At 39.4% G+C, this 27,524-nt stretch overlaps 1 protein-coding gene across 1 annotated transcript in view; it reads left to right on the top strand.

Moving 5' to 3' along the window:
- The window catches only part of LOC126109417 (intermembrane lipid transfer protein Vps13), a 443,304-nt gene that overhangs the window by 372,678 nt on the left and 43,102 nt on the right, over window positions 1–27,524 (top strand). The window contains exons 52-54 of the mRNA XM_049914452.1: window positions 7,785–7,960; window positions 8,179–8,298; window positions 20,876–21,006. Of these exons, the coding sequence (XP_049770409.1) occupies window positions 7,785–7,960; window positions 8,179–8,298; window positions 20,876–21,006 (427 nt within the window). The remainder of the gene's footprint in view (window positions 1–7,784; window positions 7,961–8,178; window positions 8,299–20,875; window positions 21,007–27,524) is intronic.

The raw sequence follows: 27,524 nt of genomic DNA, 5'->3' as shown, positions 1-27,524 counted from the left end.
GAGTAGACAACATTCCATTAGAATACTGACGGCCTTGGGAGAGCCAGTCATGAAAAAGCTGTACCATCTAGTGAGCAAGATTTATGAGAAATTGAATAGATGTTACAAAAAGGAAACACTTAAAAATGAAAGTGTTTCAAAAGTAACATGTGAGGAGCTCCTACATGGGAAGGTTGAGAAAGAAGATTAAAATGGTTAGGCGTATGAAGAGATTGCTCAGGAATAGGACACCTGTACAGCGTTCATCGTAAGACTAAACCTGACCTAAACAAACACAAATGCAATGATAGGTAAGCTCCTGTAGCACACAAACACTGTCAGTGTTACTCTCTTGGAAATAGGGCCTAATCATGTATCATATATTTTATTACTTTGTTAATGTAAATGAAACTTAAAGATATTCTAACATATTTACAGCCATCAACATTTCTCTTAATCGTACTGTAGCTGTGTAGTTTTTATTTCAAAAATCGTGTATAGTCACAGCCTCTGTAACCACTAGTTGTGCTCTGATCATCATACCATTAATATGTACTGTGAAAATGACTGCTTTCTGCTCTGTAGTGCAACGACGCTAAAAAGAGATGAGAAACAGGTTGTTCTTAAAATATTTTTCACATGTTTGCAGAGGCAATCAGCTTTGAAGTTTTCTGAGGAACTTTATTTCCTAAAGTTAAGTTGTTTTTATAAAAGAGATGTCACTGAACGAGTAGTATAGTAGAGTGGTAATGGTGTATGCTATTGATCACTGGTTCAAATCATGCTTTGGTCTTTTCTTTTTCTTTTTTTGTTTTATTTTTTCCATTGAGTTAAAATACCTCTGTCATTTAAATATAAAATTCATAAAATACATAATAATTAACACATATCTAATCATAATTTTTAATGGAAAAATGCACGTCTTTTTGTTTCTAGTTATACATCACACATAAGACTCCAGTTTTCATTAGATTAGATTAGATTTACTTTCATTCCAATTGATCCGTAGTGAGGAGGTCCTCCAGGATGTGGAACATGTCAGAAAAACAACAATACATGACAAATATTTACAACTAAAACAAATAAGCTAATGTACCATTCCACAGGTCCCAAGTGGAATGATCATCATTTTTTAATGAACACTAAGAGTCATTTTACAAATACTAATGCACTGAATTTAAAATAAAAAAGTTTTTTATTTATTTATAAGGCAATAAACATGTAATACAACTACTGAAATACTTATTTACAATGAACACATTACTGCACTGAAATGGTGCAGAAGTTAGATTATACTTACACACACACACACACACACACACACACACACACACACACACACACACACACAAATTTTCAGTGAACACATTACTGCACTGAAATTGTGCAGAAGTTATGTTGTACTTATATACAAATCAGTTGGTTTTACTAAGAAATTCATCAATGGAGTAGAAGGAGTTGGCCACCAATAAATCCTTTAGGCTTCTCTTAAACTGAATTTCATTGGTTGTTAAGCTTTTTTTGGCTGCTGGCAAGTTATTGAAAATGTGTGTTCCTAAATAATGCACACCTTTTTGTACAAGACTAAGTGACTTTAAATCCTTGTGAAGATTATTCTTGTTTCTAGTATTGATTCCATGAATTGAGCTGTTGGTTTGAAAAAGTGATATATTTTTAATGAAAAATTTCATTAAGGAATAAATATATTGGGAAGCTGTAGTTAGTATCCCTAGTTCCCTAAACAGGCTTCTGCAGGATGTTCTTCAGTTCACACCACATATAATTCTTACTGCACGTTTTTGTGCCCGGAAAACTTTAGCTTGGCTTGATGAATTACCCCAAAAAATAATCCCATATGACATTATGGAATGAAAGTAAGCATAGTATGCCAGCTTTTTCATTTTTATATCCCCTATGTCTGACAAAATTCGCATTGCAAACAGAGATTTGTTAAGACGCTTCAGCAGTTCTGTGGTGTGCTCCTCCCAGTTGAATTTATTATCAAGCTGTAATCCCAAGAATTTAACACTGTCCACTTCTTCTATCTTCTTGTCATCGTATGTTAGACATATACTCTTGGGACACCCCTTACAAGTTCTGAACTGCATGTAGTGTGTTTTTTCAAAGTTTAATGACAAAGAATTGGCTAGGAACCAGTGATTAATGTCCACAAATATTTTATTGGCTGATCTTTCTAAGACTACACTTGATTTGCTACTTATTGCAATGTTTGTATCATCGGCAAACAAAACAAACTTGGCATCTGGTAATGTTACTGATGAAAGGTCATTGATATACACAAGGAAAAGTAAGGGCCCCAAAATGGAACCTTGTGGGACCCCACATGTAATTAGTTCCCAGTTGGATGATGCCTGATAGCTTGATACATGTCTCTTTCCTAATAACACCCTTTGTTTCCTGCCAGAGATATAAGATTTGAACCATTTTGCAGCATTTCCTGTTACACTATAATATTCTAGTTTACTTAAAAGGATATTGTGATTTACACAGTCAAATGCCTTTGACAGATCACAAAATATACCAGCTGCCTGCAATTTTTGTCTAATGAATTAAGCACATTTTCACTGTAAGTGAAGATAGCCTTCTCAATATCAGAACCTTTTAGAAATCCAAACTGTGACTTTGACAGTATGTTATTTGAGATAAGATGGTTATAAAGATGACTGTACATTACTTTTTCGAAAATTTTTGAGAATGCTGGCAACAGTGAAATTGGACGGAAATTTGATGCTATTTCTTTATCTCCCTTTTTAAACAGTGGCTTAACTTCAGCATATTTCAGCCATTCAGGAAATATTCCACTGATAAACGACTGGTTACACAGATAGATTAATATGTTACTTAGCTCAGAATCACATTCTTTAATTAACTTTGTTGATATTTCATCATACCCACTAGATGTTTTTGATTTTAAAGATTTTATGATGGACATTATTTCTGTTGGGGTAGTGAGGGTCAAATTCATATTATGGAAGTTACTTGAAATGTCTGGTCTAAGGTAATCCATAGCAGCATCTACCAAACCTGACAACCCCATCTTTTCAGTAACAGTTATAAAATGTTTGTTAAAAAGTTCTGCAACACTATACGCATCTGTCACCAATGTATCATTTACTCTTAATGCTATTTGTTCCTCTTCATGTCTGGTTCTACCGGTCTCCTCCTTCACTATATCCCATATTGTCTTTATTTTGTTATCTGATATGACTATCTTTTCCTTGTAATATATTTGCTTTGATATCCGTATTACAGTCTTTAATATTTTGCAGTATTTTTTATAATGTGCTATAGCATCAACATTGGAAATGTTTCGGATTGACAGATACAGTTTTCTTTTTGTTTTACAAGATACCCCTATTCCTCGAGTAATCCATGGCTTCTTTGTAGACTTTGCTCTAACCTTGGTAAGTTTTGGGGGAAAGCAGTGTTCAAATAAGGTACGCATTTTATTAGCAAAAATGTTGTATTTTTAATTCATGCCATGAGCACTGTAAACATCAGTCCAGTGAATGTCTCTGAGGAGTGTCCTAAAATAATCAATTTTTGGCTTACTGATTACCCTCTTGAGCTCAGATTTAACAGATTTTATATCCTGTTCAGTACTAACATTTAACAGAAGGAACTGCATGTCTGAGAGGCCATTGACTATTGGCTTTGTAATATAATTTTGTTCATTGGACTTTTCTATAAAGATATTATCAATGGCTGTTTGTGAGCAAGTGGCTATCCTAGTGGGGAACTTTACAGTGGGAATTAAGTTGAATGTTAGTGTTACTAACTCCAATAAGTTCTTAAGGATAGTCTTTAAGGAAATCTACATTGAAATCACCAGCAACCACTATTTCTTTGTTTTTGGTTGTTAAATGGGCCAGTACAGCTTCAAAGTGGTTTACAAACAGATATTGCAGATATAAATCTGTAATTATCAATTTCTTACTAAAAATTGTTTAAATTGAGAAACATTACAGATCAAACTAATGCACAAACCTCTGTCACACAACATTGGCGAACACTGGTGGGTTACAGAACAGTATATCATAAAATGAGAGGAGAAAATGGGATGCTTGGATGGCTTTGTGGATTCTGTTGTCAATAGACTTGTTATCGACGTAACAGATGACAGTTCCAGTACCGAAATGTATCCTTTGGATTCAGATACAGTAGGAGTTCAAAGATTACCAGGTAGCTGACTCTAAGTAATACCTTTACTGGCTTTAGTATTTAGATGTACAGTGGAATGTGTGCAGTAAGCTTTTACATCACACGGAGCTAAGGTGAAAAATTTCCCTGTGTTTAAGTTAGGAATTTTCGTCACACTTTTTCTAACTAAAATACTAAACACAGGAGTATGTTATGCTTTCCATCTGCTTCCCTAAGAAATGCATTTTCAGAGTTTTCATATATATTATTTCATTCAGTTTAAAAATTAAATGACATTCATGCCCACTTTTTCTCTGCTCATCTCTTTTTCAAGTGTTAACTGCAGCTGTTCACATCACTGCAGGTTAGATAGACCAACTGCCCAGCCAACCTGCCCAGTTTTAATGTGCTGGTCAAGCTGTTGCCCCACATTATCACTGAGTCAATATGTACATAACGTACAGCTTAAAACATACAGATACTATCGTACTTGACTGTACTCAAGACAGTTTGACTTCATTTCCACAGGAAACGAAATCCAGTAAGATTCCAGCAAGTGGAGAAGGGTAATATTTACATCAGGTTGTTGTGATGATGATGATGATGATGATGATGATGATGATGATGATGATGATGATGGGATGGGATGGGATGGGATGGGATGGGATGGGATGAGATGAGATGAGATTTTTCATAAAAATGACAGATATGTGTTAAAATGGCTAATTGATACAGCAACTGGTTTTCTTGGTTATATTGAAAATAAAACAATCACAGTTGTGAAGTTATTGTTACTTAAAAATAATGCATTTCACTTTGATTAGGCATCATCAGATTACGTAAAACTGTCGAACAAAGTTCATCTAGGTGGCTTCTGTTTGTATGTGGTTGACATATGTTTTCATAGTCAGTGCAATGAACTTGATCTGATGATGCCTAACCACAGCAAAATATGTCATTTTTTAAATAAAAATTCGAGTTTTAAGTAAAATAACTTTGCAACCTTGACTGTTTTATTTTCAATGTAGAAAAAAAGGCACCAAATTGAGGGCTGCTACCATTTTTTTTCCTGTCTTGGTGTATTCTACCCTTCACAGAAGTGCCTGAAGAACATGAACCTTTATTTAAACATTTGCATTAGCCAGGCATCAAACCCGGGTCCTCCACCTTGTGGGCAAGCATTCTACCACAGAGTCATGCTACCTATCAAAAACTTGACACTCGGAAGAAAGCATTGGTATGTTGATAGAGAGAATAAAAAACACACACAGGAAAGAGGGAAGGAGAGGGAAAGACGAAAGGATGTGGTTTTTAAGGCAGAGGGTAAGGAGTCAATCCCGGGAGCGGAAAGACTTACCTTAGGGGGCAAAAAAAAAAAAAAGACAGGTATACACACGCACGCACGCACGCACGCACGCGTGCACTTACACACGCACACGCACACACACACACACACACACACACACACACACTAGCCTAGCTGCTGTAGGTTTCTCAGCTGAGGATACGTAGCACAAGCAGCCCGATCGAGGTGATCCCGTGCCTTCTCAATTGGGTTTAAAACCAGAGAGTTTCGTAACCACGGGAGTGTGATACTCTCTCTTGGTGCTCTTTGTATCGTGCCGATAAACTTTGAGCTGTGCGACACTTTGCATTGTCCTGCTGGAAGATGCCATCGTACCGAGGAAAACCAAACTGTGTATAGGGTGGAGGTCTTCCCTAAGGTTAGATGCATACATGTTTCAACTATTGTGCCTTACAGAATAACGAAATCACCCAGGGAACACCACAAAAACATTCCCCAGATCATAATGCTCCCCCTCCAGCCCGGATCCTTTCCTTACGTACGTACGTTAATGGCTCTCTGTTCAGTGGACCATAAAACATATGCATATGCATCTACATCTACATCTACATCTACATCTACACGATTACTATGCAATTCACATTTAACTGCTTGGCAGAGGGTTCATCGAACCACAATCATACTATCTCTCTACCATTCCACTCCCGAACAGCGCGTGGGAAAAACGAACACCTAAACCTTTCTGTTCGAGCTCTGATTTCTCTTATTTTATTTTGATGATCATTCCTACCTATGTAGGTTGGGCTCAACAAAATATTTACGCATTCGGAGGAGAAAGTTGGTGACTGAAATTTCGTAAATAGATCTTGCCGCGACGAAAAACGCCTTTGCTTTAATGACCTCCATCCCAACTCGCGTATCGTATCTGCCACACTCTCTCCCCTATTACGTGATAATACAAAACGAGCTGCCTTTTTTGCACCCTTTCGATGTCCTCCATCAATCCCACCTGGTAAGGATCCCACACCTCGCAGCAATATTCTAACAGAGGACGAACGAGTGTAGTGTAAGCTGTCTCTTTAGTAGACTTGTTGCATCTTCTAAGTGTCCTGCCAATGAAACACAACCTTTGGCTCGCCTTCCCCACAATATTATCTATGTGGTCTTTCCAGCTGAAGTTGTTCATAATTTTAACATCCAGGTACTTAGTTGAATTGACAGCCTTGAGAATTGTACTATTTATCGAGTAATTGAATTCCAATGGATTTCTTTTGGAACTCGTGTAGATCACCTCACACTTTTCGTTATTTAGCGTCAACTGCCACCTGCCACACCATACAGCAATCTTTTCTAAATCGCTTTGCAACTGATACTGGTCTTCGGACGACCTTACTAGACGGTAAATTACAGCATCATCTGCGAACAACCTAAGAGAACTGCTCAGATTGTCACCCAGGTCATTTATATAGATCAGGAACAGCAGAGGTCCCAGGACGCTTCCCTGGGGAACACCTGATATCACTTCAGTTTTACTCGATGATTTGCCGTCTATTACTACGAACTGCGACCTTCCTGACAGGAAATCACGAATCCAGTTGCACAACTGAGATGATACCCCATAGACCCACAGCTTTATTCGAAGTCAAAAGCTTTCCGGATATCTAGAAATATGGAATCAACTTGAGATCCCCTGTCGATAGCGGCCATTACTTCATGCGATTAAAGAGCTAGCTTCGTTGCACAAGAATGATGTTTTCTGAAACCATGCCGATTACGTATCAGTAGATCGTTCCCTTCGAGGTGATTCATAATGTTTGAATACAGTATATGCTCCAAATCCCTACTGCAAACCGACGTCAATGATATAGGTCTGTAGTTTGATGGATTACTCCTACTACCCTGGTGCGACCTGCGCAATTTTCCAGTCTGTAGGTACAGGTCTATGGATGAGCGAGCGGTTGTATATGATAGCTAAGTAGAGAGGTATTGTATCAGCGTAATCTGAAAGGAACCTAATTGGTATACAATCTGGACCTGAAGACTTGCCCGTATCAAGCGATTTGAGTTGCTTCGCAACCCCTAAGGTATCTACTTCTAAGAAACACATGCTAGCAGCTGTTCGCATTTCAAATCCTGGAATATTCCATTCGTCTTGCCTCGTGAAGGAATTTCGGAAAACTGCATTCGATAACTCCACTTTAGCGGCACAATCTGAAAGTGGTTATTGGACGCTGATATCAAACATAGACGGTGATCACATTAATGTGCCCGGACTGTGTATGCGTGACCACAGCCAATGAAAGTGAGATCTAATGTGATTGTGAACTCTGTTTTACAGCGCTGAAGCCCTTCGCGGAGGTGAGCATTGTGCAGAGGATAATGGAGCACAGCCCTGTGCAGCAGTTCAAGTACTTCAAGGTGCTTATCCAGGAGTTCCACATAAAGCTCGACTTGGGCTTCATCAACAGCATCATCCAGCTGTTCATGGCGGACGAACTCAGTGACGCGCAGGAGGTAAATGTGTACTGATCGAATTAATTGATGCTCTTCGTCTGGTGGAGTTAGAGTAGTTTATGCACTCAGTTTACTGCAGTGACTCTAGTTACCTATAATTATTCCAAGTATTTCAGATTTGTGTTTGCGAAACTTAAAATTTTGGTAACAGCATTTATAAGGACAGTTGTTTCAATAAATGTTATTTTGAACTAAAACGACATTTAATATGTTTTCAGGCAGAACAGTTTGCAGCCGACTTAAAGGTGGTCGAGGAGCCTCTCCAGAGTCACGTGTCGATGCAGTCTTCACAGGAGCAGAAGAACTTTTACGATCTCCTGCACTTCTCACCACTTAAGGTGAGATGCTACACGTGAACCGAGCAAACTATTATGATGCGTAAATATTTTTTAGTGTTCCCTTAACAGAAATCATTTTGGCTCATTGTAAAAAAGTGTTACTTAAGAAAAACTTAATTGTATTTCTCTTTAATATTTGGAAACATTGTCAGTTTGTAGTCTGTGCATCCCTAGGGAAAGAGGTCAATATTACAGAAAGTAGTTTTGATGCAAAAAGGTTCTCGTAGACCTGTTCTCCGTATCCAGTGGTAAAAAAAATCCCGTTAACTGTTGCTACATTTATGGAGTACGGGGCAGTTAAGATTAAACTTTCACTACTTCAGGGGAGTTGGAACGCCCTATCCCAACAATGTTAAATTTAATGACATGGCTTCCCTGTATTTCAGGAACTACTGTAACCATTGACATGAAACTTTTACAGGACATTAAATTATGTTCCGAGTCTACTGAACTACAATAATTGCATTTCAGCCGCTGCTTTTCGAAATGCAATTTTTTAATTGCACGGTTAAAATTTTGTGTACTTTTTTGGACATTATCGTAAATAATTTTAATTTTCCATAACATTATGTTCTTCTTTTAGTTTAGTTGACTCAGGATATGTATGTTATTACTCCCTGAAAATTTGAATACTCTACTCCAAGTGGTTTCTGAGATTTAGGGAAAAATGCAACAGGAAATGTAAGTTTTCAGGAATGGCTTCTAAAGTTTCAAAAGACTGTAAATTACTCAATATATGTTTAATTGTGTATTTTTAGTCACTCAGAAGCATTCTGCACCGTACTGAAAATCATCCTCTTGATCTTTTTCCAAGTTTTTTCTTCTTTATTGGCTCCTTAGTGGCCAACTCTGCTGCATACACTGCTTTATCGATGCGAACCTTGTCCTTCCATGCAATTTCTCTGATGCCGTTTGCTCCAGGATTAATTCCCATATGATGTAGCGCTTTCACCCTACCAATGTTGCCATCATTAAAAGCAATAACAGTATCACTGACCCCGCACTTTAGTGTCTTCATTTCAACATCTTTTTCTTTTTTTTTCTTTTTTTTTTTTTTTAGGCGAGTCCATATAAGAGTATTGAACGGCTAATTGGGATTTAGAGTCTGACCGTGCAAATACTTCTTCAGTAACTCAGGATTTGCCAGGTCTCTGTAAATAGGTTTTATGATATTCAAGACTGCTGCTGGGATGGAATATTTATGGCTGTATGAACTCTTTGAGTACTGGGTGATGCGGTAATTGCACCACAAATCAGGTCCAGGAGGGCAAAGGTGGTGTACCTGTTTTTCAGCAGTTGACAGTCTGTGGAAAAACGTAATGCCTGCTTCATTCCCAACAATCCTCGGTATTATTTCTAATGGCCATCCCATAATACTGCCATAGTTCATCAATCATTTTGTCTGTCAGCCTGCCTCTTATGGTTTTACCATAAGAAAGTTTCTTGTCTTTCAAACTTTGTTTCAACTTCCTCAACCTGATGCCCATCCTCTTCTGGACATGACCTTTATAACACAGCAATCCACAGCCTTCTATATAGATAATTATCAATTTTATTAGATCTGGAAGTAATGCATGTAACAATTTTAATATTTTCAACCGGTGTAGCTTATATGTAAAAAAATAAAATACTTTCCATGTGAGTTTATATATATAATCATTTTATTCGGAAAATTGCAAATTTTTTAATGAGATAAAAATCCAAAAATGTAAAAAAGAATTTTCCGTTCTAACTGCCCTTAAGTCAGTGTAATGCAAAAGTATTTACTGTATGGGTACCCAACTTTGTCAGTGTAGATGCAAAACTATTTACCATACGGGTACCCAACTTTACAGGAACGATGCTCAGACCGTTCACTGCAAGATTTGCATTGTTAGTCGTGTTAGAGTAATGACTTGCCACTAACAAGGGGACAGCATGACCATGGGGTTGGGGATTTGTCCGCAATTTTGTGTGGTGAACGAGGACCCCTAACACCTCGTGTTGGCTAAAATATCAGGACGCACTACTTGGAAAATCCCGAGAAAAATCAATCCTAAGTTTCTTAGGCGCCTTATGAGTACAAAATGTTAGTCCACTGCCGAGCCGCCGTCTGGCATACATGGTTAGCGCATGGACCCTTACGCCAAAGGTCTCGAGTTTGATTCCTCCTCCAGCACTTTTTTTTCTTCTATTGCTTGCAAAATTGCAGCGCATTGTTACAGGAGAATTGTGAAATTAATTCCTGGGAAGATTGTATAAAAATTCATTCTATAATTCACCATCAATTATCGTCACCAATATTCAGAGACATGATTCACTATGCCTGCTTTGCCTCAAAGTTGTCAGAAACTCGAAACATTTTCGTAAATATTATTGGGGCATGTTTTTGTACAGATTTATTGCAAACGCTCTGTGATTGTAAAAAATCCGCTTTTATATGTTGCGCAAGATGTCGCAAAAATTATTGCTTCGTTTGTTTTAATGATAATTACCACTGCGGTTCTTGTTTATAATTATTATATGTGTAAAAATTGAATGGTTTCCAATCGACTTTGTTATTCTGATTAAAAAGGCAATGTTTCTCCTCATATACTTTACAATGAAAACTGGGAAACCCACTGCCATTAATTGTGTTGTTGGACGAAAAGAAAATAACTTTTATTCAATCAATTTGTTAAAGATAATGTAGGTTTTTGAATCTTTCTGAATAATTGGTGGAAAACCAAAGAAAATGAAACAGAAGGGGGGAAAAAAGTGCCACAGGTGGAATCGAACATGAGACCTCTGGCGTAAGACTCCAAGCCCTAAATGCCTAGGCCAGACGGTCGCTCGGCAGTGTACTAACATTTTATACTCATAAGGCACCTAAGAAACTTTGGATCATCATAATATTTTAACTACGTGAGGTGTTAGGGGTCCTCATTCACCACACAAAATTGCGGACAAATCCCCGACCCCACGGTCATGCTGTCTCCTTGTAAGAGCAGGTGGTGGTACAGCGACATAAGGTTGAAACACAAGCATACGTTTCCATTACAGCTGCAGACAGTGAACATGGGTCTGGATAACCAAAGCTGTTTCATCAAAACAATTGCAGTACAGCTGCTGCTCTTTGCAAGTATTGACACATTAAAGGGATACAAACAGAACCTCTTCCCACACTATGGTTGAAGAATGTGAATTAGAAGTTGGAATTAACTGGCAGTTTGGGGACTTAGTGAGGCAAATGGCCAATTGTGCTGAGGCAGGAAATGCTGATCGCAATGTGCGATCTTCGAGCAGTCTCTCATAATGGCTGAATATTACACGCTCCACATTTCGTAAAGTGCTGCAAACAATAGCTAAGTGGTATCTGTACAAACTTTCAGCCTGTCACGGATTTAGATGACCATCAGTTTGAGCACTGTTTGTAAGCTGGAATGTAAACATGGTATGCACTTAACAGATGTTATCATCCCAAGTGGAAATTAAAATGTGTTTTCTTTCAGTGGTATATTCATTACTTCTCTTCCACATGTCCTTCCAAATGCTTTCCCAGATTTTCATTGTCCTACAATCACTCATTTTTCATGAGACTCTTCTCAAGTAGTGAAAGTAGGCTGAGAACTTAAGACAACTTTTAATACATTTTGGAGAGAATGTTTATAGAGTATGGCAGCAACCAGCCACAATTTACATTTGACTGTCTTTGCTGAAGGAGTGCTATTACCAGTCCCTAATTTGCAAATTCCTCATTGCTTTTACCAAAATATGTGGTAGATTGTTGTAGAGGTGAGTTGTCCAAAGGGTAAAAAAATAAGTAAAAGTTTTCAAGGGTTGGCAATAATTGGCACTACAAACTCATGTTAGGGCATAACTTATCTGAAATGACTGCTTGTAACATTTGTTTTCTACTTCTTCCTGCAATGAATGTCATTGACATTGTTCTTGATATTTCCTCCTTCACTCACAGTGGTTTCATTTTTAATAACATTTGTTGAACAACAAGAATAATAAGTTTGTTTGTGAGGTCATCCACTGCAGCAAGCACAGAAATACCGTATTTACTCGAATCAAAGCCGCACTTTTTTTCCGGTTTTTGTAATCCAAAAAGCCGCCTGCGGCTTAGAATCGAGTGCAAAGCAAGTGGAAGTTCTGAAAAATGTTGGTAGGTGCCGCCACAACCAACTTCTGCCGTCGAATATATGTAGCGCTACACAGGCATGCTTTGTAGGCACAAAGATAAATACTGGCGCCAAAACCTCCGCCTCATAAAAAAAAAAAAAAAAATAAGTAAATAAATAAAATAAAAAAAAGAGGTGGAAGACGAGCTTTTTTCTCCGCCCCGAGTTTCGACCACTGCATTTTCATACATTATCCAACAAAGTAAATACAAATTCCATATTGTTCATCTTCGAATGTAGCAGAATTTCAATGTACTACGAAAATCCGACATGCAAGACTGTTTGGGATGTTTGTCAATATGGCCAACTCTACTTTCTGAAGCTTTTCCTACCTGTGAGAAGAGATGGTTGCTAATAGGAACGTGATGAAATGTGAATCACATGCAGTATTCTCTTCACCATAAGAATAATACGAATATCAACATTTTGTCATGTATTCTTTCATGTTTTCTGCTATCTCATTTAAATCCTGCCCCCCTTATAAACTACGAAACTAGACTGAGACAACAGCAAACGCGGAAGAATATACGTATCGTGTCATGTTTATATTCGCATTATTCTTATGCCTAGTAGTGATACAGTCTGAAATGGAGCACGGCAATTGGCTAGATTTTTAATTCTAAGATGACTCCAATTTCTGTGCAGAATTTCATGTACTAAAGAAGCGGCCACAAAGATTTTCAAATGGAGAAACATTCTCGCCTAACTCTCGTTCAGAACATGTTCTATCATACGCAGTCTATTATTTGGTTCTTGTTGATCATTATCAAAGAAAGCAGCAGTGTAAGTAACAACAAATAGCAGTCTCTTGCCATTGTTTCGCTAATGAGACAATTACTCTCTCTCTCTCTCTTTTTTTTTTTTTTTTTTTTTTTTTTTTTTTTTTTTTTTTTTAATTTTAAGCGGCAGTAGCGTGCACAAAAGCAAGCCATGTCGCGAGCGGCGACAGGCCGTAAACAGGCACTATCAGAAGGCGACAAACAATGCGTGACACAGTACAGTAATGCATTTTCAGCTTAGAGTGACGCAAACACGTATAACAAAGAAAACAGTACTTATGAGATCAAAGCAAAATAAGCAATCGATTCAAACCAGATGAAGCACGTGAAAAAGGAAGGGTACCCGTATAAATACGGACGGAGCACCTGACGCATAGCAATGGCTACCTGGTAAAGCTTAACTGCTAAGCTTACGACTCGAACCAAACTACTGTAGCTGTATCGTCGTTCATTCGACCTAAATTGTGTCTCATATTACAATGGACCAACTTTGTTTCGATTTGGAGGTGCAGCCTAAAACTTTTCTCTCCCCTTGAATTTAGAGTCTCAAATTTCCGGTGTGACTTAGATTCGGGAATTTTTTTCCCTTTATTTCGAGTCACATTTTTCAGGTGCGGCTTAGATTCGAGTGCGGCTTAGATTCGAGTAAATACGCTACTTGTTTTATAACATCTATTCTTGCTGCAACGTAATTTATTTTTCCCAGATGTGTTTCACCTTTTTCTTGCTCTAAGGTGTCTTCACTGAGATCTATAACGATACAGTTTTGTTATTTTTAGATTATCAAACAGTTCACGTCATGTTTTTTATGTAAATAAGTAATTAGTTACAGTTTGTTGTGATCTGAGAAACAGATCACAACATACTGTAAGTTATTACTTATTTACATAAAAAAACATGATGTGAACTGTTCAATAATCTAAAAATAACAAAACTGTATCATTCTAGATGCCTTAAAGCGAGAAAAAGGCGAAACACGTCTGGGAAAAATAAATTAAGTTGCAGCAAGAAAAAGTGGTTTTATTTACCGAACAAGAACAAGAATAATTATTGAAATGCACCACATATGCACATCTCATCTGACATTATATTCTCTAGAAACTTATCACTTTCAATTTAAAACCATTGTTTCAGGTTCAGAACAAACACACATTAGCATCTTTTGGACTTACCAGTTATCTTATGACTCAGCTCAAACACAGTTTGTGTGTCTAGACTCATAAAACGCACAGTTTGAGTATTGATTTTTCACAAATTATCAATTTCATGATTTTTCTTATAATTTTTTTTTTCTTTTTCGGCTTATACAATGATGTAGTGCATAAGTTAAGATTTCAGGCTGGGGTGATGATTAGGGTGTCACTTGCACTGACTAATTTAATCTGTTCAATCCACTTATATGTGCTTCCACAGCTTAAACATCTTTCACTGTACTATTTGAGCATTCTTGAATAAATTCCCAACTTTTTTACATATAGTTTTATCACTGAATGTTGCTCTCCCGTTGTATGTGTTCATACAGAACTGATATTTTGAAATGAACAAAATAGGTTATGTTGGCTTTTTTTTTTTTTTTTCAAATAACTGATAAAATTGCCTGATAGTTTGCCAACTTTTCCTACAGTTTTCTCCCCTAATGCAGTTTTTCTTGTTAGTTACTGAATGTCCTTCGTACAGTGAAGATATCTGGAAGAATCTAGAACTATCAGATCTGTCTCATTGTCCAGATAGCTGCTGATGAATTGAGCTTCATTTAAGGTTGAAGTACCACAGCTTCCATCTTTGCTGCCTGTCAGCCTGTCATGAAACATCATTACATTCATCATTTTGCAGAAGACCTTCAACCTTGTTCCACATCAACTAAGACAGTACTCCAGAAAGGAATGTGCTTTTGGCTGTAATAAATTAAAAAAGTGTATTTTATCAACAAAATGTTGACAAAACATAAAACATGCTGTACTTCTGTTCATAATCATCTCTCATGTTTCAGCATTTGTCATAAGTGTCCATGAACTTTAGAATTCCTGTGTTGTAGTTGGCTGTCTTCAGTTCATTGAGTTGTTTATTGCAGTTTTCACCTCAACATCACTAACTAAATGCTTCCAGCGCGTGAGATCTTTATGAAAAAGTTTCTTATACAACTTTTTACTTATGTCGATTATTCAGTAATCCGTGACAAGTGATGGACATGGACACAATTCAAATTTTATTACGCTTGTTTATTTGCCCATTCTCAAAAATTTCACAATATTTTCAAACATTTTGTTTGTTTGTTTGTTCCTGTATCACTGTACACTACCCTGAATCGGTAATAAATTTATGCTGATTTCAATTGCAAAAATCAAATGACACAGTGTTTCTTTTAATCAGATACCTAATACACAACAATAACTTGTTTTAACTCGCACTCTCACAGCTCTTTAAGATGAGATGGCTAGTAAATCATTTGACCTCCGATAGAACGCTAATACTGTCTTGCACTTTGGGAATGTGGAAGAAGCTATTGGCTGCCAAATTACCCGTGTTGGTTATGTCCGCTGTTACCATGTGGGCGACTTCCTGGATACAAGTAGAAGTAAGAGTGTTTTATCCAGCTTGTCTAACCAGTGCCTGTCCTGTGACAGGTGCAGCAGAACTTCTACATCTTCAGTTACTCAACGTATATGATCTGCTCTTGTTCTTGACAGAGGGACTTTGTACCATTTTCTTTCGTGTCCTGCTTTCAAGTCGAATGAGGGGAAAAAAGCATTAGAGGTTTGTGCCTGTGCAAGTGAATATAATAAGTTTCCTTGCAAGACAAAAGCTTCTGTACACAAATTGGCTCAGCTTTAGAAAACGTTGACCATGAGAAATCAGCTTAACCTTACCTTGGACACTGTCCGATGAACTGTCGGTGAAAGGCGAGAGGCAAATTCCATATTCCTAAAAGTGTTTAGCACAGTGCCCCATCACAGACTATTAATATAGGTTAGAGGATGCAAAGTATATTTCAAGATATGCGAGTGGTCGAAGATGACTTAAGTAATAGAACCCTGCATCTTGTGGTTGATGGAGATTGTTCATCAGAGAGAATGGTATGGCCAGGTGTGCCCCAAAGAAGTGGGATAGGACTGCTCTTGTTCTCTGCGTACAATCATCTGATGTATAGGATCAACAGGAAAGTGTTACTGCTGAAGATGCTACTATGTATGAGAAAGTATCTTTGTTGAGTGATCATAAAAGCATACTGGATGACTTGGACAGAATTTCTATTTCAGGTGATGAATGACAGCTTGCTCGAAATGTAAAATAACATAAGTTAACATGGATGAGTAAGAAAAGCAATCCTGTAATGTGAATTTTAAAATTTTCCTGGCGAATTGACTGTTCAAACAAATTTCGGGCTTGCAGCCGGTCGTCGTTCAATACTTCGCACGGTATTTCAACTGGGCACCTGACAGTCATCTTCAGGTGAGCCGTTGCAGACTGGCGATAACGTCCTCCACTCCGCAATATATAGCGTACTGTAACTATTCTGCGCATGCGTCGAAAACTTGATAGTTGAACCAACACTGCCCGCCGGCAGCGCCCTCGCTGATGGAATAGCGGAACTCAGTCGCCCTCTGCGTTGCTGTTTGCCACGGCCGTCGACGCACTCTGTCGTCTTCGATTTGAGCAAATCGTGGAGATGATGGGATTCCATGCACTGTCCAGTTGGTAGCCGCTGTCACGGTTTAACAGATTTTCCACCAGTCGTATTTCTACAGATTCTTTAATAATGGAGTCCCAGAAAGACGTTGCTGTGGACAAAATCATTGTTTTCTCGTACTCCATTGAATGTCCAGCAGAAATACAATGTTCAGCGATAGCAGACTTGCTTGGCTGCAAAAGGCGGGTGTAACGTTGATGTTCAGTGCAGCGTTCTTTCACAGTGCGTGTGGTTTGACCTATGTAAGCCATACCGCATTGGCACAGTATCTTGTTAATTCCGGCCTTTCGTAGTAACAGATTGTCCTTAACTGATCCCACAAGGTCCGCAATTTTGTCCACAGCAACGTCTTTCTGGGACTCCATTATTAAAGAATCCGTAGAAATACGACTGGCGGAAAATCTGTTAAATCGTGACAGCGGCTACCAACTGGACAGTGCACGGAATCCCATCATCTCCACGATTTGCTCAAATCGAAGACGACAGAGTGCGTCGACGGCCGTGGCAAACGGAAACGCAGAGGGCGACTGAGTTCCGCTATTCCACCAGCGAGGGCACTGCCGGCGGGCAGTGTGTTTCAACTATCACGTTTTCGACACATGCGCAGAATAGTTACAGTACGCTATATATTGCGGAACGGAGGACGTTTTCGCCAGACTGTGACGGCTCACCTGAAGATGACTGGCAGGTGCCCAGTTGAAATATCGTGCGAAGTATTGAACGACGAACGGCTGCAAGTCCGAAATTTGTTTGAACAATCCTGTAATGTTCGCATAGAGTGTGCACTGATCGGCTAGAACATTATGACCACTTACCTAGTAGTGATATGAGATAATAGTGGTGATGCATTGTGTCATGCAAACAGTGAGGCCTCGGTAGGTTGCTGGAGGGAGTTGGTACCACATCTGCGCACACACGTCGCCTAATTCCCATAAATTCTGGAGGGGGGGGGGGGGGGGGATGAGCTCTGATGCACGTTCATCCGCATCCCAGATGTGTTCCATTGGGTTCAGTTTTGGCAAATTGGTGGGGAGGGGTTAGCACATCAACCGGCCACTGTGTTCTTCGAACCACTCTATCACACTTCTGGCCTTGTGACATGGCACATTTTCTTGTTGATAAATGCCACTGCCACATGGAATGTAATTTTTGACAGTCTTTTTGTTGTGCCTGTCTGTGACTCAGCATCTCCACTATATGACGTGTAGCACCTTTCCTTTTCATGATATTGTTACATTCCATCCTCAATTTTCCATGGTTTGTAGACTGGATAAGAAAAATTAGAGCTCATACAAAGGTGTATAGAAAGTCATTTTCACTTGCTCGATTTGCGAGTGGCATAGGAAAGGAAATGACTGGTAGCAGAACGAGGTACCATCTGCCATGCACCGTATAGTGGCTTGCAGAATGGGTATGTAGATGTAGAGTTCCCTTACTTCATCCTTCATGTCCTTGTACAGTGTGCAAGGTGGAAGCAGTAGAATTGTTCTGTGGTCTGTTGCAAATGCTAGTAGTCTAAAATTCCCCAGTAGCATATTGCGAAGTTACCTGTTTTTTTCCCTCCACTGGTTCTCATCCTAGGTCGCAAAGCTCTACTCTGTAGTACTCTTGTCCGCAAATTGTGGTCGCGCGGTAGCGTTCTCGCTTCCCGCGCCGGGGTTTCCGGGTTCGATGCCTGGCAGGGTCAGGGATTTTCTCTGCCTCGTGATGACTGGGTGTTGTGTGATGTCCTTAGGTTAAGCTAGGTTTAAGTAGTTCTAAGTTCTAGGGAACTGATGACCATAGATGTTAAGTCCCATAGTGCTCAGAGCCAATTGAACCATTTTTTTGTAGTACTCTTACTGATCAAACTGACAAGTGGTCCTTTTGAACTACTTCAGCATCTTTCTTTAATCTGACTGTGGGGATCCCAAGCACTGACGCAGTACTCAAAAATGGGTTACGTGAGCTTTCTGTGCACATTTTCCATTGTAGACATGCTGCAAATTCATAGAAGTCTCTCAGTAAACAATAGTTGGCCACTCACTTTCCCTACAGCTGACCTTGTGTGCCCATTCCAGTTTGTGTTGTTTCTCAGTTTTACACCTAGATATTTTATCAACATGACAAAACACGAGAAAATACCAGTAAGAGTGTATTTCAACATTACAGGAATGTGTCTCTTACCTTACGGATTAATTTGAATATGTCCAGATTTAAAGCAAGCTGCCATTAATTGCACAAAATAGAAATCCTTCCAAGTCATCCCAAATCTCCTGACACTCACCTAACAATAACACATTCTCGTACACAAAAGAATCAGTGACAGTTTGCTGCCCTCCCTGACAGACATGCCGCTTACGTAATCTGTGTTTTGAATGTGATTTTACATTTTATCTACATGTTATCTAGTATCAAAAATCCGGTATCAAAAATGGAAGAAGAAAATGGTTTTAAAATGCAGGGTTATTCAGAAAGATTCCTAAAGTTTAACTGATTTGTATTTCATGCAATAGAAGTTGGATTTGAATAAACTATGTACATGTGGAAACAGAAAATTTTAAAGTTTAAAGACACTTGTTGTAACTGTTCTGCTGCCACATGTTGAATACATACGTGGTTGCTAAATTTGTCTCATATGCAAAAATTTGTCTCTCGTGCTGTAGAGTGTCCTGCAGCTGCGATTCAGTTCTGCAGCTCAGCTATAGCTGTCGGTAGAGCCGTGAGGTAAACTGCTTCATTTGCCTGTTTGGCCCTGACCCTCCCCTCAGAGCCCCACGAGAAAAAGCCACGAGGCATGATGCGAGGAGATAACAGTGTTTAGGACACGAGACCCAGACCATCTCCTCCCGTGCAACTTATCCACTGTTGCGGAAGAGATCATTTTGAAAATGCTCAGATGTTGAAGTTGCAATGAGGATGGCAAAAAACACATTTAGCTTCGAGGAGTCTCTCGTGTTGCAGTGATTCTTGGGGATTTAGCAGACCCTATATGTGAACAGTGTGTGTATTCAACTTCCCACTAAGATTAAAAATTGATCTAACTTTTCATCCGCCATCTTTCTTACAGCATTGCCACAAAATTCAGTATCTTTTTCATTTAAAGCAAGACCCTGCACAAGTTGGAAACAGTAGTGCACATTCGGCAAATGGCACCTTAAAACTGCACCTTAAGTGACAACTGGTGCAAACTTGTCGTCTGTTGGCACAAGAGCATCCGTCGGCAGTAGTAATGGAAACAGTAGATCTTTCTCTTTCCGACAGTGTGTAGGTTGCCCAGTCAGTTTGTATTTAATGAAATAAAAATTGTCCCTCAAGCAGGAGTGCTGTATTTCATTACACGAGTGGACCCACAGTGTACTTTGAATAGCTGTCTTTATGTTACCAAGATGTATGAACAAAATCATAGTTTAATCTTAACTAAACTTACATTATAAACACTAAATCGGTGTTTAATTAAACAACCAAGAAATAAACTTCCATTCTATCACTCTGTTGCTATGTAAAGGTGTTACCCCACAGTAACGATCCACTTGGAACATGCAGTTGAATCAGATCCCAGCCAACCACTTGTTCAGTTACTAATTATCTGATAGATAACTACCTAACTGTGAGATTGTGCTGCTAGCTTGGAATCTGTATCATTTTATCGCACAGGTAGGATATCTCCCCCCCCCCCCCCCCGCCTCCCACCCCCCTCCCGCCCTCCCCCCTCATTTAACATTTAACTCGCTGTTCATTACATATTTCTACTCTGCTCTCTTCGACATATGACAACACAAATTATCATTAGGTTAGCTGAAGCAACAAGGAAGGAATAGGTATGGGCTCACAGCTATAAAACAATAATTCAATGGTACAAGACAATGTTATTTGTAGTCGGTGCACTCTATACACAGGCACGCCCCTCGGTGCTTAATTAAAATGACGTTCCTCGAGTAATCTTATATTGTGCCAGCAAGTGATGTGGAAACTTTTGCTCGCAGGTTCACCTGAGCTTTTCTCTGAGTGGAGGCGACTCGGGCTCGAACCAGCCGACACAGACGCCGCTGTTCCTGAACGTGCTGCTGCAGAGCTTGGGGGTGACGGTGACAGACATGCAGGACGTCGTCTTCAAGTGAGTACCCCATTGTAACGTGCCGGGCTGTATCCTTGTATTAGTGCCTCTTAAAGTTCACATCACAACCGGATGTACCGGTATTGAAACATTTCCTCACCCAGCAGATAGTACACAGTGTTCCCGACCTACCTTGCTTTGCTTATTCAATATTGTCTTCCCGGTAGCTGCGTCTGTTTCACCTAAATCACACTGAAATTAAGAAGCCGGGATCCTAGATTAAGTTTTCCAAAATCAAAAGGCAAGACCGTATTCATTGTTGTACATTTATGCCAGCCACAGTGCGATTTATTTGTTATCACTCACTCACACACGCAATATTCGTGTGACCAGGCCTCTTACACTTAATCGTCACATTAGGTAGGTTAGAAACTTCCAGTCTTTAACAAAGTTCACAATTACAATTACTGAAAAATTAACCAACTTGCCGCACTTTTGCTTCGTAAGAATCTGACCGAGAACTAACTGAGAACTGCACCAGCTCGGACCTTATATAGACGAGTGCTTGAATATTTCACTATTTCGGTTAATATATTATGGTTTATAATTTCCCAGGTTAAAATGATCCTTTCTAATTGGTTTTGAAGTTAACGCCTGGGTTTTATTATTTAAATAACATGAGTGAGCTGTATCAATTTAAATATGCGGAACTAACTTGTGCATCTGCAGTGGGAATTCCTGACTTATAACCATGGCAGCCCTCTTGAACAATAATTTTTACATATTCAAATGTACTTAATTCTTAATTAATGCACTTACAAAGTTGAGACTGGAGTCATTTTACGTAGAAAAATAAAGGTAGCAAAAGTATCGAAACAGATCTCGGAATTATTTAGTAGTTTGGTCACAGTTGGCACTGAAAGTCATACAGGCTACAGATTTCAAGTGTTAATATCTAGTTAACTAATAGACTTTAGGTTAATTTAAACACTTTGCTGGAATCAGTAAAATTTAGGCTTTCTTTTGGATGCAGTCTTATAGCTGAATTCGATCTATTAGCTCACTCGAATTTTACTTAATATGTACTGCACAATATACATCATTGTTCATAACTTTTAATAGGATGCATTTCCAATAAAACTAATTAGCTCATAACTTTGAGAATAGACATTAGAATGTACTGAAATAATAAATTTTACTAGGGAAACTTTATTTAAACTGTTTCTGCATTCTGTACTATGAGGCTGAAGGCCACAGAATCTGTAGTCAGAATCTGAGTAGTGAAAAAAAAACAAAAATTTCATTGCTAACTCAGTTACTGAAGGAGTGTAAAACCAAAACAGGATAGCAGTGGGCAACCCTGCTTTGTTACACCATCTCGCCCAGATCTTCCTGGTGAATGCAACGGTTCATAAAATTTTAACAAGGAAGGCTGGTAGCTAATGTGCAAAAAGAAAAGAACATGGGAGAAATTTGTTTTCTTAGTGTTAATGGGTGATCTTTGCTCCCCTCCCTCTCTTGACTGTGGCACCCAGAGGAAAACAAATTAGAACAGTTGTCTGTGTCAGTCACTTCTCTTCTGCAACTCATTCTGTCGACTTACACCTTCATCTTCAGGTGGATCAGCAGAGGTTACACATGTGGTTCTCTTTGGTGAGCTCTCCGCCTTCTGCTAGATTTCATTACAGTTCAGTTATTATGTATAAGTGATGTTATCTTAATGTGGACTGCAGTCTTACATTGTAAATGGTAACAAAGTTGCTAACTAGATATTACTGCAAAAAGACAACACCTTTTTGCAATAATTTACATTGTCTCTCTTGCAAGAAATCTGCAATCAGTGGCTGTATGACAGATTTTATTGTCCATCCAGTGGCCAAGTGCCATATATCAGAGATGCATGATGCATGCAGTCGTTGGGTTTTGACCTCGGTTGTTGGCGGACTGCTCTAGTGTGTTCATCCAGCTATTGACATGGAGGAAAGCAGAGAAGAGCAGAGAGAACACGGTTTGTTTTCTGGCGGCTGAGGGTGCCGAAGTATGCGGAATTAGTCATCGCACTTCCACCGTGTGCTGTAAATACTGCACGTCTCTGATGCGTGTTCGTGAGTGGCAGAGGAAATTCTGGGAATGGCACTCGTCACTGCGAGACGATCCGAGTTCGTGATGGACCTGTCGAGGCATTACTCCCGATGTAAGGAGGCAGATCGGTGGCCTTATTCGGGCAAACAGTCGAACGCAGAGGACGAAATTCGTGTTCAGATCGGTATTACCTGTGGCTCCGTGCGTGCTGTCCACAGCTCGTGGCCTCGTGGTCGCATTCTCACTTCTCGAGCACGGGGTCCCAGGATCGATTCCCGGCAGGGTCAGGAGGGATTTTCACCTGCCTCGAAAGGATTGAGTGTTTGTCTCGTCCTTATCATTTCATCGTCATTCGTGAAAGTGGCGAGATTGGACTGAGCAGAGGTTGGGAATTCATACAGGCGCTGATAACCGTCAAGTTGAGTGCCCCACAAACCGTACATCATCGTTGTCATCCATGCATGCTATTGTCAAAGACCGTGTGCCTTACTGCAGAATTTGTGCGTAGTGGGTGCCACATCACGTGACGGAGGGATAAGAAATGGACAGAATGGCATCAGAGTCTGAGTCATCTGCTGCAGTATCGTGAGGGCTTGCATTTCTGTCCCATATCGTCACAGAGGACAAAACGTGGTACCACCATTTCGAGCCCAGGGGCAAACGGCAAAGCCATCAGTGGAAGCATCCCACGTCTCCCCCGCTGTTCACCAGGTTCCCGTAATTTCGTGACAATCTGCTTCTTCAACTGCAGGGCCCCTCTGCCTAATGACTTCCTCGAGTGTGAAACCACAATCAGTGCGCAGTGCTATAAAGACCCTTCGAAAAAATTGTGACACACCACGAAGTCAAAACACCCAGGAATCTTGTTTTGGATATATATATATATGTCTAAAAAGAAAGATGATGGGACTTACCAAACAAAAGCGCTGGCAGGTCGATAGACACACAAACAAACACAAACATACACACAAAATTCAAGCTTTCGCAACCAACGGTTGCCTCATCAGGAAAGAGGGAAGGAGAGGGAAAGACGAAAGGATTTGGGTTTTAAGGGAGAGGGTAAGGAGTCATTCCAATCCCGGGAGCGGAAAGACTTACCTTAGGGGGGAAAAAAGGACAGGTATACACGCGCGCGCGCGCACACACATATCCATCCGCATATACACAGACACAAGCAGACATTTGTAAAGGTGTATATATATATATATATGTCTGCTTGTGTCTGTATATGTGTGGATGGATATGTGTGTGTGCGCGAGTGTATACCCGTCCTTTTTTCCCCCTAAGGTAAGTCTTTCCGCTCCCGGGACTGGAATGACTCCTTACCCTCTCCCTTAAAACCCACATCCTTTCGTCTTTCCCTCTCCTTCCCTCTTTCCTGATGAGGCAACAGTTTGTTGCGAAAGCTTGAATTTTGTGTGTGTATGTTTGTGTTCGTTTGTGTGTCTGTCGACCTGCCAGCACTTTCATTTGGTAAGTCACATCATCTTTGTTTTTAGGTAATATATATAATTTTTTTTTTTTTGTGGTGCTGTAACAGTGTTGTGTGCCTTAGGTTGTATGATAGTCAACTATTTTATTTTTCATATCCCTGTGGGTCTTGTAATGGATCTGGGAGACGTAATTTTTTTACCATATTTGTCAATACCGAATTGTAAATGTTTTCTTATATTTTTGTCAGGATTTATTATAATTTGTCTTATTATATGTTAATTTACTTCTGTTTTTGAGAGTAAAAGCATATTGATTACTATTAGAAAATGTATCGAAGATTAGCAGAGAGACTGATTACAACTGGAAGATTGTGTGTGGTGTAAAACATCTTTGACGTTGGAGTCATCTTTGACTGTACTTAGTCGGCAGCTAACTCTTGGTGTGTGTTGACATGGTGTTGACCGAAGAACATTGTGAAGGTCGCCGTCATAAATAATTTTGAAGTATGTTACTATTATTTTTGTATTAACTAAAAAGAAGAAATTACATTTGAAGAAACTGTATTTGAAACACCAAAATGAGAGAAACACGTTGAACCACGTCAATTCTGCAACCAACAAAGATGCATTGTGGAATCATTCTCAGACAACTGAATCCAAGACTATATCGCCGTATAAACGTCTAATGGAAAAGGTACTGTCACGAAATATGGCAAATTTAAGTAAATAAGAAAAAAATAGTGATCATATTTTCAATTTGTGTCTCAGCCGGGATATCAGTTTGCCGTATTTCAACTGGTGTCTCGTCCGGGATAACATTTGCCGCATTTCAGTCTGAAGACAGTACGATGAAAGTGAAATTGGTCATAATATTAGAAAAAAAGCACTCGGCAGCTCATTATTTCTATTACCAAGTGATGACCCCAGGACCCAGTACCACTTGCATGTTGTGTACCTGTTAACTTCCACCGACAAAAAAAGTTTGAATTTCTGTATTTCATATAATTATTGACTGAATTAAAAAAATTTAGTAAAACTGTCATAATATATTCATTAAGAGGTATAATCTTATGTTAAAAGATTATCACAATAAGACAAGTATTGCACTCAGAAAGTGTTTGTATCGAGGCAGAAAACTGACACACAAATACCCCGAGTTTATTCATTCGGGATTTGAGTATGAGAGCACTTAATGAGTTCCAATTGACTTTAAATATAACATCAAACTATTTCAAAACTTTTTTCTCACCGACAGCCCCTACCAAATGATGAAAAGAAAAAGGTTTATCGTTCACTGCATATTGATGGCTTATGCAGTAAAATTGTATACTCAGGCATGATGTACTTTGTACTTCTTTACCAGTAACTCTGTTTGCAATGCAGTTTGCAAGCAGTATCCACGTATACTACTGAATGTACTACAATAGTAAATTGTATGGCTCATACTTCAGGAGTTATAAAGTCATAAACATTGAGGTACAGGAAAATTTACTTAAAATGCAGCGCTTTGTTCCAGACTATTCATGCAGTGTTTTATAATGTAAGCACTTACCAACTTCTAACAAACTTAAAGCATAATTTCAAACCTTTTGTAATTTTTACTCAGTTACATGCTTAAAGTGAGATATTCAGGGTGTTACAAAAAGGTTCGGCCAAACTTTCAGGAAACATTCCTCACACACAAATAAAGAAAAGATGTTGTGTGGACATGTGTCTGGAAATGCTTAATTTACATGTTAGAGCTCATTTTAGTTTCGTCGGTATGTACTGTACTTCCTTGATTCACCGCCAGTTGGCCCAATTGAAGGAAGGTAATGTTGACTTCGGTGCTTGTGTTGACATACTTCTCATTGCTCTACAGTACTAGCATCAAGCACATAAGTATGTAGCATCAACAGGTTAGTGTTCATCACGAACGTGGTTTTGCAGTCAGTGCAATGTTTACACATGCGGAGTTGGCAGATGCCCATTTGATGTATGGATTAGCATGGGGCAATAGCCGTGGCGCGGTACGTTTGTATCGAGACAGATTTCCAGAACGAAGATGTCCCGACAGGAAGACGTTCGAAGCAATTGATCGGCGTCTTAGGGAGCACGGAACATTCCAGCCTACAACTCACGACTGGCGAAGACCTAGAACGACGAGGATACCTGCAATGGATGAGGCAATTCTTTGTGCAGTTGACGATAACCGTAATGTCAGCATCAGAGAAGTTGCTGCTGTACAAGGTAACATTGACCACGTCACTGTATGGAGAGTGCTACGGGAGAACCAGTTGTTTCTGTACCATGTTCAGTGTGTGCAGGCACTATCAGCAGCTGATTGGACTCCACGGGTACACTTCTGCCAATGGTTCATACAACAATGTGCCAATCCTCATTTCAGTGCAGATGTTCTCTTTACGGATGAGACTTCATTCCAATGTGATCAAATTGTAAATTTTCACAATCAACATGTGTGGGCTGACGAGAATCCGCACGCAATTGTGCAATCACGTCATCAACACAGATTTTCTGTGAACGTTTGGGCAGGCATTGTTGGTGACATCTTCATTGGGCCCCATGTTCTTCCACCTACGCTGAATGGAGCACATTATCATGATTTCATACGGGATACTCTACCTGTGCTGCTAGAACATGTGCCTTTACAAGTATGACACAACATGTGGTTTATGCGCGATGGAGCTGCTGCACATTTCAGTCGAAGTGTTCGTACGCTTTTACACAGCAGATTCGGTGACCGATGGATTGGTAGAGGCGGACCAATTCCGTGGCCTCCATGCTCTCCTGACCTCAACCCTCTTGACTTTCATTTATGGGGGCATTTGAAAGCTATATTTCCTGTAACAAATTGTTTGAAGTCACGCTGGTACGTTCTGTTGCTGTGTGTTTCCATTCCATGATTAGTGTGATTTGAAGAGAAGTAATAAAATGAGCTCTAACATGGAAAGTAAGCATTTCTGGACACATGTCCACATAACATATTTTCTTTCTTTTGTGTGTGGGGAATGTTTCCTGAAAGTTTGGCCGTACCTTTTTGTAATATCTTGTTTAACACATTAA

This window comes from Schistocerca cancellata, chromosome 12 (genome assembly GCF_023864275.1).
Source record: "Schistocerca cancellata isolate TAMUIC-IGC-003103 chromosome 12, iqSchCanc2.1, whole genome shotgun sequence".
Taxonomy (NCBI): Eukaryota; Metazoa; Arthropoda; class Insecta; order Orthoptera; family Acrididae; genus Schistocerca; species Schistocerca cancellata.
The sequence above is the reverse complement of the archived record's forward strand: the minus strand, read 5'-3'. Positions and strand labels throughout refer to the sequence as shown.